Raw genomic sequence first — 18,451 nt, 5'->3', positions numbered from 1 at the left:
ACTGACAAGAGAAGAAAAAAGGACAGAGATAAGGAAATAAGAGAGAAAAGAAAAGTAAAAGGGAAGGTGGGTATTGGGTATTGGCAGAGAGAAAGAAAGAGAGAGAGAGAGAGAGAGAGAGAGAGAGAGAGAGAGAGAGAGAGACTCTTTCAGTTTTGATAGCTCAGATACTAAAAAATCCAAGTTCTCCCCATTATCTCCCTCAAGTTAAGGTTTGACTAAACAGAAGCATTACGTCTATGCTCCGTCTATGCTCCCCTCCTGTTGTCTTCCCTCAGCTATGGACTATGCCCATCCTTAAAAAGAGTCATGATCTCCTTCCAGGTCATGTAACAGAGTGGATTCCATGGGAAAAATGTCACCCATGCTCTCCAATTTAATAGTTATTATATTAGACCCAGAACTGGCTCAAGCTATACTTAGGGTCATGGGGCAGGAGAGGGTGTCTAGTATAGAGGAAATGAGCACAGTAGAATCAATTGAATGGAAGTCCAACTTCAATTTGCAGGATTACATAGTAGATAGGGGAAACATTAAAACTCATGTCTGAAAGAATGTTAGAATCTGATATTATTGACTTCTAGTTACAGTGTGCCTCTTCCTGTACAGAGCCTACAAGCTTCTACTCCTCGGTCCTTACAGCACCCATACAGAGACTGTAACAGACTTCTGTCTATTTAAGCACACGTCAAAAAGACTTCAGTCCAGGACTTCATGGTTTAACCATAACCATTAGAGGGTGGTTCCAGCCCCTGCTATGCAACCGTTTTCTAATAACAGGCTGGTTCCTAAGCTCCCAGACTAGCTTTTCAATGTTTGTGGATAATTATACTGAGTCTCCAAAAGAGGGTTGACTCATTGTTCCACTTCTCTTTCAGAAGTGTTTTGCAGCTAAATGAGAACATATTAAAAATATTTGGGAAATACTGGGCAAAATATAAATGCAAGCTGGCATAGCAGCATGTGCTACAGTGGGTAAACTCTCCCAGTCTTATAAGCCACCTCTTATCAAATTGGTTCCCTTTGTGGGGTTGGATAAGAATTTTCAAATAATACATCCTCTTTCATTTGTCCTCCCTCCCTCCCTTTCTTTCCCCCTCTTTCCCTCACTCTCTCCCTTCTTTCTTTTTCTCCCTCCCTTTCTCCCTTCCTCCTTTCTTTAAAAAATAAAATAAAATATTAAGGTGGATACTGAGAATGGTTGGAATTCCTAGTCACTTTAAGCTAAGCTTCTTACAGCATTATACCAAGGCTTGCTGGGAATGTGGGCCACTGCTTATATTACTCATCCTTAGTGCACTTTGTCAGTCTTGTAAAACAAGTCATTCTTTCAAAACAACTTCACAGTCAGCTGATAAAACCTAAATTCCTTCTGACATGAGATTTGAAAAGACCCAGAATACCCTGCCGCACAATCCTGGGCCAAAGACTGGCTTGAAAGCCACACTCTATGAAACATGACAAAATATAACCAGACGAGACATTTCAATTTCACAATCATGTACCATTCAGGTGACTACTGCCTTGTGAGAGCTGGCATATATCCATCCAAACAGAAAGGCACTGTGTAGCACACATGGCAGCTTGTTCACTCCTGTGGGTCAGTTTTTTGCTACTGGATCACTCAGCATTGTTATCAATTAATTTCCTTCTGAAGATATTAAAATTCTCATTTCGATTTTTAAAAAGGCAATTTTATTTTTCCAGTTGATTACAATAGTTTTAGATAGCCATTGATTACATGCTTCTGGTCTCTCTGTTTCTATCCGCTTATTGTTGATTTATAACACATCAACCTGGCCATTCTGAAGCCTGCTTCCTCTCCTGTTATTGGCAGAAGGATAAACTCCAAATGATGTTTCCCATTGTTCTAGCATTAGAAATATATAACAGGAACTTCATAAGCCCAAATCGATATTCAATGGTCAAAAGAACCTAGAAATCATCTATTTCCAAAGTAGCAGACACTGCAGCTATGCTGGTGGGCATTCATAGCCTCACATACATTTCCCTGCTATAACTTTTGTAGAATACTATCAACTTGAGGATCTTACATCATGGCTTAGGGGCCCTTGACTTGGATTTAACTCCTATCCTCTGCCTCCTGGTGATGTATTGTGGAAGAGCTGATGACATTCCCAATCTTCTCACTACTTACCTATCTGAACAATAATATAAACTAGGGCTGTTATGAACCCTAAGCCAGCTCAATACATTCTAGAAGTCCATGGAGTATGAGGTAATGTCATTGTTAGCACTCGTGTTTCTTATTAATAGTGTCATCCTTTTCACTTCTTTATATGCTGATCTCATTTATGATGTATGATGTCATATCCCAGAAGATCGTAAAGGAAGATGGGAATTTTTCATTTTCAGATGGGTATCTGATTTCTTAAAGCTGATAGAATCAGTTCTTGTTAGTGTAATACAAGAACTTCTTTGTATCATACTGCAAGCTGACAAGGGCCATCCCAAATCATATAATTAAGACAATGCAAGTGTATGTTATAAAAAACCCAAAATATGTGTGATGTTCAATTTGAATTGTCAGCATGACATAGTCTAAGAAAGAATTCTCCATGAAGTGTTTTGTAAGAAGACTAGCCTTTTGGTGTGCCTGTAGGAAGTTATTTTTTGATTACTTTAATGGAGATGGGTGACTGTTCTCTGGGTTCGGTCTTCAACTGTGTAAGAGTAGAGATGATGAGCTGACCACCACCGTGCACACACTAATCTATTGCTCTCTGCTTTTGGATGTGATGTGACTTAGCTGTTTTGAGTTCCATCCACTTTGACTTCATCACAGTAATGGACTATAACTTGGCACTGTGAGCCAAACAAACCCTTTCTCCCTTAGGCATAGTGAGAGTCACAGCACTAGGAAACAAAACTATTATAAAAGGCAAAACTGTAAGAACATCAAAGAATCAATGGTAAGAGGAGAGACCTATTGCAGTTATGGCCAGTAGCCATCTTTCTGCATAAACAGGACAGAGTAAGAGCTAATGGTTAGACCCTTAGCAAGTGCCTCTTTAGTAACAGAGAGTTGAGTGGGCATCACCCAAGCCATCCCAAGGCTGCATCTGTTTACACTGGTTCCTTGTGAGCAGGACCTTGTGGCTAGTTTGGACAGAGAAGGTTTGCTCTTCACAAATATACCAATGGCAAATGTCTGCCTGTGAGATCCTAGGACACAGGGTCTTTTTAAAATAAACTTTGGTTATTGGGTTTTCTTTTAATATCACTGAAATTTCATACTGGGTCTTTCTGTTTTTACTAGTAGAATTATCTCTTCCTCATCCTGTCTCCTAGGATGTAATAAAAATTAAAAATAAAAACCTGGTGTATTACATAACCTCAGATCTCATTAGATCTTTGTTGATAAGAAAGACTCTTTGCAAGAGGGATGGAACACCATGACTCAACAAAATAATTTTATGTGAATAATTTTTTTTAAAATAACAAATGGATCCTTTTCCAGTTTATGAGAAAACTGGCAGTGCAGACTTCTTCCTTGGGAAGAAGGTTATCACGTTGGCCCTTAGAACTCTGAGTCTTTTCTTCATCCAACAAACAAACAAACAAACAAACAAACAAACAACACCAATGGAGCATGTTCTTGCTGTGCTAGAACTCTTCTGTGCACATCACAGGAGAAGTGAAGCAACTCTGGTTCCATTTTGAGATGGGAGAAAAACACAGCTGCCCAAAGACACAAGCTCTGCTGTATTGCTTCTCCCCCTCGCACTGTTACAGTAAAGTGCTGCTGGTATGAGCTTGCACTCTTCCTTCTAGATGACCACAGAGCCCTAAACAGAAATCCTTACAGGTGCCCTTCGCAATTTGTTTAGCTCTCCATAACCCGTAGATCGGATTAAAGACTTATAAAATTTACATACATCTATCTGTACCTGTGAATACTACTTGAAAGAATAGGATTTCTTGCATAGTCGCATGTGGCCCTTTGGAAATATAGTGGTACTGTATCAGTTTGAAATGATAGAATTAATACTTATTTGATTTTTTGTGATTCATCAAAAATAAACAAATTCTTTAATTGTTGGCAAATTTATTATTTATTCACTTTGAACTTAAATTTGTATTTTAGTTTCTCAAAGAATTATAGCCTCCTATAATATTTTTCAAAGCACTTTATTGATTCCCATATTGTATTTCTTTGCAACAAAAATGTATACACAGATTTTAAATTACTTTTTAATTGTCCTTGGCCCCTAAGGCTTTAATATTATCAACTTCATTGGACTTGGTTGACCATAAAATTATTATTAATGCACACTTGTCTCCAACAGCAAAATGTTCTATACAGTAAGTAGTTATTAATCTAAAAAGCTAAATTGTGTTGCAGATTTATTTCTCTCAGATGGATGGCTTGTTAGTTTTCTTCACTCAGGTTCTGAACACCTTGGGGTGTATTATATACTGTTGAGAAAAGTATTTGCACAAAAAGCATGTGAAAAGAGATGGAGTTTGCTATAGCAATGTTGCTAATTTCTTGTTTCTGACATACAGACCTCAAATCACACAGCAATTTATCATACAAAACATTTTTAATGGTCTATTAACTGACAAGCAGGTCATGAATATTGATTTTTTATTGAGAGCAAGAAATTGTATGTCACCTCATAGGCAAAGAAGATTCACCCAGGTATTAGACAATTCACTGCTGTCAGTGCTGACAATATCTTGGTCACTTTCCACTGCCTCCAGTGAATTGCAGCCTGTGAAGATGATGTGCAATAAGCTTTCCAATGGCAAGAAAGGCTGCCTTTTTTTTCTCTGTGAAACTGGAATATCTAATTGCTATTATTTGGTCATTCAAGGTCTCCCAAAGGCCTGTGTATGAAATAATTAGTTACCATGGTGGCTGTTAGAGGAGATGGTGGATACGACATATGGCCCTATGAGTGGTCCTTAGAACACTGGGGGAATGTGCCTTTCCATGGGACTGTGGGATCCTGAGACTCTCACTATTTTGATTTCTGGCCATAAGATGAGCAGTTTGCTCCTCCTCACTATGGATAGCTGGCACTCCTACCTGAAGCCTAAGAATAATAAATCTATCCAATTATAAGCTGCAATTCTAAAACCATAAGCCTCCCAAATCCTTTTACCTATGTAATTATCTCAGATGTTTTGTTGTCAAAACAAAAAGGTAACTAACATAGTCATTAAGAGAAAAAGCAAATAAGACATTTTTAGAGGCAAATCATTTCAGAAATGTTGATCTTTAAGTAAACGAACCTGTAAATTGTGAAATGTATTTATTTTCATCTCTAGGTACATGTATGGTCATATCAGGATATGTAACATGTAAGTCTATATTGATTTCACTATTCTGAGTCACTGAACCATTGTTGAAGAGAAAGGAGTAGTTGGAGAGGTAAGGAAGTGATGGGGAGAGCTGGGGGGAGTGGAGAGTCCAGAGCAGAGAGAGGGAGGGAGGAGGACCTTCAATTTAGCTAGTTTGATGTTGCAGCTACTGTATAATAAGGAAACAATGCATTTCAGGAAAGCACAGTTCATACCATCTAACTGGCTACTGAAAACAATGGCTGCCTGGCGCCATAATGCTAGAACTACAAAGCCGCAGCAGCTCTCACTGTTCCTTTCTGGGTCTCATGGGCTTCCTAACCATCATTTGTCCTATTTTCAAAATTATTTCTACCAGATCTTGTGCTACTTTCCTGTGCCAGGGCTCAGGAATCAGTAGGCATTGTGTTTTCTGTTGTACATCCAAGAGTTCTGGATGATAGCAACTATGCCTTTGACACACCAGCCTCAGAGGTGCAGGTGACTCCAAAGCCCTTTACACACTAGCCAAAGAAGGGATAAGGGACAGAAATTGTTTTTAAAAGACAGCAACTTACGATGAGCGGGCCCCGGTTGTTTTCACGGTACTTGTTCTGGAAGAAAATGTACACGACAGTGGCAGCCAGGGAGTAAAGAAAGGCGAACACAGCCACGGTGACAAAGAACTCTGCTGAGGATGAGGAGTCTCCAACCAGTGCCAGCCTCTGCCGTTCCTTTCCCTCACAGGTGGGCACTTCAAAGGTCACCTGGTGCAGCCTAAAACCATCAGAGGTAAGAAGACATTGACATGTAGGAAAAATAGAAATGCCCACTGTCACATCTGCTAACACTATCCATCATGAAGCCTCCAGTGGAGAATTAGTCAATTTACAGATTCTAGCTTGACCTATGGAAATAAATACCACAGAGGTGGTAATTCATCCTGCAGAGGTGATAAGCAGAGAGACTCTGAAGCACAGCCTTCTGCTGAGATTTTAGAAAGTGGCCCAACAAGCCTTGAGTTCTGTCTGTGTCTCCAGCCTCTTTCCTCAGTGTGTTAAGCCCTGTCCTCCTGCTCCACACATAGCCTGCTTAACCTGCCACAGTAATACCAAGCAGGGTATACTCTTTCTGTGAATCTTACATGGACTCTTCTACCTATGATTCAGATACCCCTCAGTATCTGAATACCACATCCTCCCCGAAGAACCTCCTGCTTACTACTCACCAGTGTGATTTCTCTCCTTTTGACATTTTATTGCACTTAATGTTAAAAGAAATATTTGAAATTATAGTATAATTACACTTCTTCCAACCGTTTGAATCTCATCAAGCTGCTTTACACCATTTGTGGTGTTTGGTACTAGGTGAAGCTATTGCACTAATACTTGATCGCTGTTTTTCCTCTCTGTATTGCTTCTTCAGTAGTGAATACCAGTCTGTGGTAGTATGGGTTTTGGTTTTCTTTTTTCTGTGTACCCTAAAGCTGGTGTTTATTAGGCATTGTATGTGAACAAGAGAACTAAGTTTTCGTTCTACCAGGTCCTAATTGATGAACCTTTGGTTTAGACTGTGAGCTTCCCAAGGGGAGCATCTTAAATGATGGAGACCAAGGATGAGCTTCCTAAGGGGAGCATCGTGCATGATGGACACCAAGGAAATACTTAAACAACGCTTTTCTGCTCAACTACAGGCACCCAAGGAAGTCATATTACACCCATGTTATAAAGGTGTGAGCTGGAATGAAGTGGGAACTGTAATCTGTTACAGGAACCAAGAGTCTTCAGAAATGTACAGCTTTGATGGGAGAAGAATCCTGGCAGTCAGGAGCCAAAGGATGCAAAGTCACTGCACAACAAACCTCACAGTGGAGATTTATTGGAAGGAAAAACACAGGGGGAGGGGGTGGCTGCCTCGCTTGGTCAAGCAGCAGCAGAGAACTGAGTGGAACACAGGGTTTATATAGGGTTTCTTGAGGTTGTAGGGAAGAGCTTCTTAAGGTGGCCTGGGATCTGAGGGATTATATGGCCTGATATTATGACAAATTCAGGGGTTAGTGGGATTTTTTTCTTGTAGGACAAAGCCTGGCCAATTTCCCACATTCAGGGGCTGGGAAGGCTGTTACAATCATCAAAAAACAGCAGGGGCCTAAATGCTGGAATTCCTCAGGCAGGGGCCTGGCCACTAGTGTGCCTTGAGTGGTTACTAAATTTACAAAAGGAATGTCTGCCCACTCAGATTGAATCAGCAACAATGCAGACACTTGTAAATTGATCTTAATGAAGCTTGCTAATGTTGCCCTAGTCTCATTTGGGAAACTACCTGTAGAAGTAACAGTGTTCCTATAGCCATTCCCAACTCATCTTCAGCTTTGTCTACTAAGCTACATGTAAATAGCTCCTTTCAAAGTGTCCACTGTGTTTGCATTCCACCGGTTTATACAGTAACACTATTCATGAACTAATACTAATAGCAACAGAGCTAGCAGCACGATAAAACATTTCTGTTTTGAACACGATGTTTAACTTAATGCCTACAGCAAACTCTATAATGTTGGCTCTTTTTTGCCCTTCACCACTTACAGATAAAGAAATGCAAATTTAGAAGGATTACATATTCTTTCTTGAAACACTCAGCTAGTTTTTGTGGGCCAGGGTTTACATTCATGCTTGACTCCAGAGTCTTTTAAAAATATCAATATTAACTTGTTTACACTAGGAAATGAAGGCATCAAGCAGGATAAATGCTATCAGAATGAATCCTAAGGGCCACTGTCATTAGAATTGTCAGGAACCCCACCCAGACCTACTGAAAGCTCTAGAAGTGAAGTTGCAATCGTAGCAAGAAGAGAAAAATCATTAACTGCCCATTTCATAAAGACATACTCCTTTAAAAAATTATTTATTTTTATTTTATGTACATTGATGTTCTGCTTGCATGTATGTCTGTGTGAGGGTGTCAGAATTACAGACAGTTGTAAGCTGGGAATTGAACCTGGGTCCTTTGGAAGAGTAGACAGTGCTCTTACTGGCTGAGCCATCTCTTTAGGCCCAAAGATACTCTTCTAATTTTAAGTCTTGACTTAAGAAGCAGTTTACATGGCCCACTTGATTTTTTCTTTCTTTTTTCTTTAGCAGACAGGTTACGCTGTAACATGACACAGGTATCAGGAACATTAGTTCCGGTGATCGTGTCAGATTTTCTTTAATAACCAGCTCTGTAGGAACGTGGAGGAAATGAACTACACTGAAAAGGTAATCATATTAATTGTGAAGCAGATGACCTCATAGCATGGTTTACCTTTCTTCCCTATCTTTCATCTGCCATTCATTGAACATGCTTGTGATAAGCAACTCTGCTTCTCAAAATGAGTGGATGCTGGGCATGGAATGGGAAATGAGAAGGACTGGTTTCTGCTCAGGTTGTTCAGTGTTAGTAAGGAAGGTGGGTTTCTCAGGAAAATCCTAACCTATAGTGGACATAGGGATGTCAAGGGAAGTTTTCCTCCTGAATGTACCTTTAAGCAACAGCTTCAGAAATGACCAGAAATTGCCCAGATCAAAAACTAAGAAAGAAAAATGAGATCCTACTTCAAGTCCATGCATATGGTTAATCTCCAAAAAAATTTATAAGGACAGCAAATGATGGCAAGTTGTAGAGGAGGTGGCAGTTTCATTCAGCACAGGTGGAAATGTAGCGTGCAACAGCTACGTTTGAAAGATGTTGCAGTTCTTCAACTGGGGAAACTGAGTTACCAGAGGTTCCAGCAACCCTACTGCTAAACACGTATGCAAGAGAAATTATAACATATGTTTACCCAGAAACTAGCGTAAGAATACTCACGCATCATTTTTCATAGTGGGAAAAATGGAAACAACCCAAATGTCCATAAACTGATAAACAGATAAAGCATGGTATGGAATGGATTATTATTTGTCAAGAAAAGTAATAAAGTTCTTATGCTTGATACACCATAGAGAAACCTTGAAAGTACTTCGCGGAATGAAAGAAGTCATGTATTAAAAAGTCAAATACTGCAAGCTTTCATTTATACAAAACATTCAGAATAAACAAATCCATGCAGCCAAACCCTGGCTTCATGTTTCACTATACGTGGCAGTGGGAGATTCTGGCATGGTGATTAAATGTCTCAAGGTTTCTTTGGGGGATGATAAAGCAGCTCTGGAATCAATTGTTGTGATAGACACACACCACTCAGCCTTGGAGCGACTAATATTGTATTAACACACTGTACACTTTAAACTGTGAATGAGGGCAGTGGCTCAGCAGCCAACGGTACTTGCTGCTCTTGCAGAGGATTAAGATTTAGCTCACAGCACCTCATGTAGCAGTTCAAAACCCTCAGTAGTTCCAATTCTAGGGTACACACTGACCTCTTTTGGCCTCTGAGGGCATCAGGTAACCATGTGTTACATAGACATAAATGTAGTTGAAATACATAGGTCAAAATATAATAAAAATAATAATAAAAATGGTAAATACCTTGGTAAGTGACTTAGAATTTAAGAATGTTACAAAATAGAAATGAACATGCATCAAATCCTTGCATAGGTAAGATCCTAACACACTAAGGGAATGCAGTGTGTGTGTGTGTGTGTGTGTGTGTGTGTGTGTGTGTGTGTGTTTGAATGCAGTTTGGGTGGGGAATGCAATGTGAATGTTAATGTAGTGTGTGTGAGAATAACATTTGGTTGGAGAATGCTGTGTGTATGTGTGAATGCACTATGTGTGTAAATGCAATGTGGGTGTGAATGCAGCGCGGGTGGGGAATGAAGTGTGGCTAGAGAATGTAGTATGGGTGGGAATGCAGTGTGGGTGGAAAATGCAGTATTGGTGGAAAATGCAGCATTGGTGGGAAATGCAGTGTGAGTGGGAATGCAGTGTGGGTAGGAATGCTGTTCATTTCTGAATCGAGTATGTTTCTGAATGCAGTTTGTGGGGTAATGCAGTGTGTGGGGTAATGCAGTGTGTGGGGTAATGCAGTGTGTGTGTGCACATGCAGTGTGTGGGGGCATGCAGTGTGGGTAGGAATGCAGTGTGGGTGGGAATGCAGTGTGGGTGGGAATGCAGTGTAGATGGAGAAAACTGTTAGATGGTGAGCAAGGAGATGAATGGTGCCTAAAGAGAAAGAAAAGCTTCCAGAAACCTCCACTGGGGGTGGGGCTTGGGCAACATGTTATTATGTGTTGGCTTAATTTGAACAGTAGCAATATTTTCTTAGGATAAATAGTATGTAAGACAGACCTAAACCACAACATAAGCAAAATCCCTGTTCCCTGACACCACTGTTTGGATATATGCCAGGATGTCCTCCAGGATCAGCATGTCTCTGTCAAGTCAGTTCCTGCTACTCAAGTATGGCAACTGGAGTGTGTTAGCAGAAGTCAGAACTTTGGAGGAAGGAGATGACAAAATCAACATTGCTTTCTGTACCTTCTGTTGAATAACTCTATCTCCATTGCTAATTCATCAGGTCTATTTAACAGAATTGATAACTGTGTCCATCTGTATAAAGAAATAAAATCAAAATTTAAACTCTATTGTACCTATCAATGTCAGTGATAGTGGAGTGTTTGGCTCATTAGCTGTTCACGGATATGAAATGAGGGGAAAGAGAAATGAAAGTGGAATTCTAGATAAGTATTTGATCTGAAGAAAGGAGGAAAGATACATTATGAAGGATGATGTCAGCTTGGCCTATAGGCAAGTTTGTATGGCTTTCTCTTGATGAATGGTTAATGTGGAGAGCCCACTGGGAGTGGTGCAAACTTGGGACAGGCTGAGAGAGCCTTGAGAAGCAAGTTGGTAAGCAAGTGTCTGCCCATAGTTTTTGTTCAAGTTCCTGCCACCAGGTTCCTGACTGAGGTCCTTCCTTGACTTCCCAAGTTGTAATAAATAAAGATGAAATACATCTTTTCCTTCCCAAGTTAATTTTGATTTTGGTCATGCTGCTTAATAATCACAACAATAAAAACCTAACTAAGACAATGGTATATATCACTGCACGCACCTACTCCCGACCCCACATGCAAGTACAGGCTCCTTTAAGCAACACGTGTGTGTATACATACATGCATATTCACACGTATGTATGTATGTATGTATGTATGTATGTATGTATGTATGTATGTATTATACCTGTATCTTTATGTGTATTGTTGCAGAAGAAGAGAGGTTACAGTCAGCATATACTTTCTAGCTGCAGAAATTATATGAGCAAACATCATTAATTTAGAAGCTAAACAAGGGACAAAAGCTGTTCCCTGGAGATAGAGCATGCCTGTTGAGAATCTGGAAGCTGCAGGTCTTCCTCTGATCTTGTGAAGGAGTGAGGAAGCAATTGCTGAGGTTGCAAAAGGCACCAAATTCAATTTGTTGATTTCAAATGTACAGTTCCTTCATTCCCTTCTTGGCTGACCTGACCCAATCAAAGGGTAATTGAATTCTGCTGGGTTTTACTGCATTTTGTCTGTCAATAAAAGCCTTCCATTTTACAGTAGTTTTTCCTTTTGAAAAATTACCAGTATACCCAGGGAACCATTTAAAACAGACCATCATTCTGCAGTTAAAGTAAAGGGGTCACCATGTGTGCAAAGTTTTGAGTTTTGTTCAGAAGAAGTGGAAGAAAATTAAATAAAACTATCTCTTCAGTGTCTGGAGAAGGGTAAGCTCGTATTGCTTTATTAATAATGGTGTTCATGGGATGGGGAGATGGCTCAGTGGATAAGACTGTTGCCATGCAAACATGAGGGCCAGAGTTCAGATCAACAGCACTCACACAAAATACTGGGCTCTGGGCCCAACGGAAAGATTCTTCCTCAAAAAGGGTGAAGAGTAATTGAAGAATACTCCTAACATCAATCTTGGGCTACCACTTGCATATGTAGAAGCTTACATATATGCCTGACACATTCACCCAACTTGTGCATCCCTGCATGTGAACATATATACAAAAATATATGCATGTAACATGTATGTACACATTATTCATAATAACAACCAGTGACATTTTCCACATCCAGTCAGTGTGCTGGATTTGTGTCTCACTTAGGTCTCTTATCAAAGCATTGTTATGTTCTCTATTGTACAGATGGGGAAACCAAGTTTTGATGTATGTAATGAGCTATCAGGAGCTCATGTGCCTCCTGCCTGGCACAGATGATTTTTCAAAATGAATAACCTATGCCAGTTTCTGACTCTGCCTGAAAACTTACAGGAAACTTAAATTTCAAGCTGGATGCATATGTTAAAATAAGCAAGGCATCTGGCCCACACTAGCTCATCCAATGGCAAACGATTCATCTAATAGGCAGAGTATACATGGAATAAGATTCTAAGACCATATTCATTCATGTGCACTACATTATATATACCCAGCCATGCTAGTTGGAACTCTACACACCAACCAATACAACATCACAAAAAGCTTCCCAGTTTCCAAATTTTACTAGGGTTTATTCTGATCTGAAATCCTAAGAGACTGGTTCTATATAGAAAGTGAGACACTGTATAATGTCCATCACAGGCCTAGCTCTAGGTAGCAATGAGCCATCATGGCTCTGTGATAAGGCCTTTGAGTTCACTGAAGTGTGTTTCAGCAGGTTGGTTACAAAGAGCTCTAAGGTCCTACCAAATTCTTGTGTGAATGTCTTAGTGGGAGACAGTGAAGCCACACCCCAAGGGCTGTGATACAGTCCCAAAGTGGAAGGTGGGAGTCAAGTTGCTATAACCAAGTGTCCTAGAGCCAGGGTGACAGATGCCCAGTCACAGACCATAGTGCCCCCACTGTTCTTTGGCTTGACTCTTTACAACTTTCACTTCTTACAATAGGGGCTCTGCTTTACTGCTTTTTGTTTGTTTTTGTTTTTCCTATATCTCCCTAGCTTGCAAGTTTTAGAAGACCTTTTCTTTCCTCTTGCCAGCCATATTTGTGTATGTGTGTGATGAGACATTTCTGTTTCATTTGCATACACAGACATACATCATCTTACTCTGCTAATATCATTCACTTTATCAGGTGCTACCACCCCAGGGTGGTCACATAGCTATATTACATATTACATACCTATTCTTTCTCCCAAGCATTTGTCCCCAACTCACAGGAACTCAGTTATTTGGGAGGATTATGTTAACAAAGAAGAATGCAGACTTCTTTATGTTAACAAAGAAGAATGCAGACTTCCTGACTCCCATTTTTGAGTTGTTTTCCCTTGTTTTAGAGTCCATTTCTAAGTTTTAAACCATGGCACTCCACAGGATGCTCAACTCCATTCATTCAGTGGGATGCAAGGAATACACGCACCAGTCATTAGAGGAACTGACTCTAATTAGAGAACATAGACTTCTAAGAAACAACGACTTCTAAGAAATGGAATGGAGATGTTCTAGAAGGTTGGGAAGAACAAACCTTTGTTTGCCACCCTAAATTTTCTTACTGTGTCTGAGGGATTACATTTTGTTCTGCTATTTAGGAAGCTGCTTCTGCTAATATGCCAATCTCTACTGGACATTTATTGAGTCCAAAATATGCCAGTCATGGTGCCAGTTGTTTTACATGGTATATCATGTAAATCTGAAGCATTGATATCAAAGTTCAGGTTGTCCAATAATCCCATTACTAACAAATGGGGAGACTTAGGCCTCATGAGAGTTTGGGGACTGTGCTCATCTCAAGCTGGCTCTGAGGACATAGACTGAAACGATGCTACTTTCATGCTGTTTACATCCCAAAAGGCCTTATTTTTATGCTGTAATCAAAATCTGGGGAAACTGCATCCTTCTAAGAGTCTTTGGCTGGGCTTTGTTTTAGGGTGAAAATGGCAGGAGAGTACAGTCAAGTTTGGGTACAGACCTGCGAAATCTTCCCACTGTGATGAGAACTGAAAATGTTATAGCAGTTGGGCTCAGGTAGCTTAAGACAGAAGAATCGCTACTGTTCTCATAAGGGGATGGAAACAGGTATCTGAGTGCAAGGCTCCTTCACTGGAAATTGAAATGAGTACCAGTGTACCTAGGGAACTTCTAGGAATAAGAGTTAATGCCAGGTTCTCTGCACTGTCAAAGCAGCAGAACACAGTTCTGAAGGAGCTCAGTGCCTGCCAATACACTTCTAGGAGAGTCACAGGGTGAGGTTTCCACTGAGGTCAAAAGACCTAACACTGAGATTATGACCTCCAGCCAATCTGCATGACCTCAACAGCAAGTTCAGCTTCTTCATCTTCATCACATAGCTTAGGTAGACAGAATCAGATTAGCAGATGGTTTGATCCTAATGTTGATTAAATCTAAGGTAGTCTGATCCCCAAGGTTTCTCACAACAGTGTATATTCACTAGAAACTAGTTCTTCAAGGAGAAATAGAGTAAGAGACAGAATGTTCTTCAACACAACAGGGATGCTTGTCCCTGATTCACTTATGCAAGAACCGTGTTCCAGTTTATTGTCACTGTAAAAGGGACTTTCTGTTACTTCTTGTCCTCCCACAAGAAACTGAACGAGATGTTGGAAAATGCAATCAAGGTTATGTAAACAATACTCTTTTCTGCATGATTAATTGTATTCATACGTGTGAGGCTGGGAAACCGCTGCCCCAGTCCCCAGCTCACAGAACAGAGAGCCCATCTTTTCATCAAAAGATATTGTGTTGGTAACAAAGAACTCTATTCTATTGTACAACACACACACACACACACACACACACACACACTTTCATGCACATGCACATTTCTGCATTTTCATTGTGTAGAGAGAGATTTTAAAATCAAAACAGAAGCCTACAGGTGATTAAAAAAGAATGGCTCTGCAGAGGCAGGGGCATGACCAGAAGTTGCACTGAGAACAGAAAATCTACAAAAACCTTATATGACTCACAATGAGGCACCTCTGAGCTCACCAGCTATGACTTATTCATTTTGATTTCTTCAAATAGAATCTGAGTAATAGAAAATTCAGATGGCCTCTCTATTGCCAAAGTAAATAGATAATAAGGTTACCCATTTGTCTGAAGTAAAATTCATCTTTTGTTGGCCCTGTCTGGTACTCAAACCCAAGTAAGCTGTAAGGAAAAAATAGTTCCAGAAAGGCTTAAAAAGAATCTTGGATGTTCATCTGAAAACTGAATATATTCATATTTTATTTGGTTGGTAAATAAAGGTTTGTGAGTAAATCATCCAAAGGGTTTGAGTAAAATGTATTTGCAACACTCAGAAACACAATGCTGTAATGAGGAAGCACACAGACATTTTAAATAAATGTCATCTGACATTTTATTTAAATTATGTAAAATGATTTTATTCTGTGAAAAGTGCAGACATGTTTAAAGAAAAAAAAGTACAACGATTCATTCCCAATGATCAACCTAAAAAATTAAATGCAAAGGGTCATTAACCTACTTTGTGTGTATGCACATGTGTGTGGCTGAGTGTGGAGGCCAGGAATGAGTCACAGGCAGCATCCTCAGGAAAAACCACCTACCTTGTTTTGAGACAGAGCCCCTCACTTGCCCAGAACTTGTCAATTTGGCCAGGTGGTCTGGTCAGTGGGTCCCAGGAATTGGCCTGTCTCTGCCCTGCCCCCTCAGGGATCTGCGTGTTTCTGTCTAGTGCTGGAGTTACAAGTAAATGTCCCCACACCCAGCTTTTCCACATGAGTACTAGGGAGTGATCTCAGGTCTTCATGCAGGTGCAACACGCACTTTACCAATTGAGCTATCTTAGCCTATATACTTTTATTACATAATGATATGACCAAAACACACCTTACTTTTAAAGAAAGATGTGTCATATTTTAACAGTTATGAGGATATGTATAAATATGATATATGAGTTATCATGTTATAAGGGTGTCCTGCAGAGAGATATACAATAAAGATTACATAACAATTCCCCAAAGAGTTCATTGGTGAACATTTTGAATATTTTATACTAATTTCTCAGGTTCATGCTGTATAATTATTGATATATCAGAAATGCCTAATCACAAGAATGGTTCAGAAACTTTCTAAAATTACTAGGATGCTATTGGCCGTGTCCACTTTCATTCTCTCTGAAGTGGTACATGATACAGGAAAGATGTGAAGTGTGATTCAGCCATTTTTTTCCTGATAGCCAATATAATGCATGCCTCCACATTCTCACATCTGATAATATTCTCAGTTTTTATTCTCAGTGTGATCAGTATCCGTGGATGTAGCACTCATGCATAAAATGCACCATGTGACCTTCAGTCATGTCTGTGGAATATGTAGGGGCCTGAAGACTTGGCATTTGAGAACTGCAACTTCCTTCAAGTCATTTCACTTCTTTGGTGCCCAGTGTTGCAATTTTGAGTGATGTGTCCTGAGTCAGCATTTACATTGCTTTCATTTTACTGTGAAGAGATGTGTCTCTTCCCAGGGATCACTGCGTGTGAGTCATCGCACTACTCAAATGTTCTACCATAGTCCTTTGAGAGTAAACCAGCTTCTCATCCTTGGCAGAAACTGAGTAAAAGGTTCCAAGAGGCAGCTGAAGAAAGCACTAGCAGGCTAGCTGATGGTTGTTCCCTGACCCAAAAGTAGGAACCTTTATCTCAGGTTACAAATGTTCCTATGGCACCACATGTGGAATGAGAGGTTGGAATTAGACGTTGCATCATGAAGATTATAAAAAGTAATCATAGACTTCCCATCATTCATCTCATTGATGAAAACAAGTCATAGATAGAAGCCCAAAGATTTGGAATTTCCCATGAGAGCACAGAAATACCCACCATAAAGTATGTTGGTGATGTTTGAGCTTAGCTGTACATATTCCCTTCTTTGAGTCTTCAAGTTGGAACACCAGCTATAGATTTGATCAATTATCATGTTTTAACCCTTGGGCTTAAGCATCTAAAGATATACACATTGGATCCTGCTATAGGACAATGAGGCAAGAAATAAAGAAAAGATGGAGAAAGAGGAAAAAATATTCTAATTACTTTGTTATGTCCTCAAAAATCTAAGACAATACCTTCCCTATCCAAATGTTCAAGACATTTCTGTCCTGAACTGACTTTGGCCTAGCTTCCTCACAAGTGAATCCTGACTATTAACATTTAATATGAACAGGCATCAGCTACAGAAATATTCATGGTTTTATCACAGTTTCAGATAAATTACTTTTTTCTCTCTGCTTCTTGTGCCTACCTTGTGCCACTTCTCTAGTGCTTCCTTCCTTGTCATAGCAAATGCTTTCTTGACAAGCAATTGTTTTACAGGAGGCTGCTGGATACATTACATGGCTCAAGACAATTCCTTCTTGAAAGTATCTTTAGCTTTACATTTCTGTTTAGATTGCGTAAGATCCTAAATCTTTAGAAAGAAATTCTCATGTAGCCAATCTGTGCCAACATTTATATCCTAGATCCTAAGCCAAGAACCATGAACCAAAGTGGTTCAGGAGAGTGAGTAGGAAGAGAAAAACTATAAAAGAAAGATTCTATTGAGCAAAACTCAATACTCAGTAGATTTGGCACCTTTATTCAAGGGAAAAAATAACCCAATTTTAAGATTTCCACCTGAAATTCACACAAGCATTCTAGAGTTCTTGCTATATGATATTTTCATCATGGGGCCTTTGGCCTACTCAGATCAGTAGCAAGATCATAGAGAACAGCAATGGCTATCAGAATGGAAGTCTGGATCTTTGGTTGCCTGAGTTTTCTAAAACACTATGGTAAGAGAGTTCAGGGAGAACTGGAGCCAGTGGCAGTAGGGGATGGGGTGCTGGGAGTGAGGGTACATCTGTGGAATGAGCTAGAAACCTAGGACAATTGAAAAATCTCAGGAATCTATGAGGGTGACCCTAAATAAGATTCCTAGCAATGAGGGGTATGGAACCTGATACAGCCATTTACTGTAACCAGAAAAGGCTCCCAACGGAGGAACTTGCACTCTGACTCAGCCATGAAACCTCTGACCTACAATTTGTCTTAACTACAAGATGTGCAGAGGTAAAGATGATGCAGAAATTGATGTACTGGTAAACCAATGACTGGTCCAGCTTGAGACCCATGCCATGAGAGAGAGTCCACTCCTGAAACTGTTAATGATATTCTGCTATACTCATAGGCAGACAGGAGACTAGCGTAATTGTCCTTTG

At 39.9% G+C, this 18,451-nt stretch overlaps 1 protein-coding gene across 2 annotated transcripts in view; it reads right to left on the bottom strand.

Annotated features, from left to right (window-relative positions):
* The window catches only part of Synpr (synaptoporin), a 297,805-nt gene that overhangs the window by 44,894 nt on the left and 234,460 nt on the right, over window positions 1-18,451 (bottom strand). For both annotated transcript variants that reach the window (XM_034498818.2, XM_034498819.2), the window contains one exon: window positions 5,889-6,087. In XM_034498818.2, coding sequence (XP_034354709.1) covers window positions 5,889-6,087 — 199 coding nt within the window. The remainder of the gene's footprint in view (window positions 1-5,888; window positions 6,088-18,451) is intronic.

This window comes from Arvicanthis niloticus, chromosome 3 (genome assembly GCF_011762505.2).
Source record: "Arvicanthis niloticus isolate mArvNil1 chromosome 3, mArvNil1.pat.X, whole genome shotgun sequence".
NCBI classification, from domain to species: Eukaryota; Metazoa; Chordata; class Mammalia; order Rodentia; family Muridae; genus Arvicanthis; species Arvicanthis niloticus.
The sequence above is the reverse complement of the archived record's forward strand: the minus strand, read 5'-3'. Positions and strand labels throughout refer to the sequence as shown.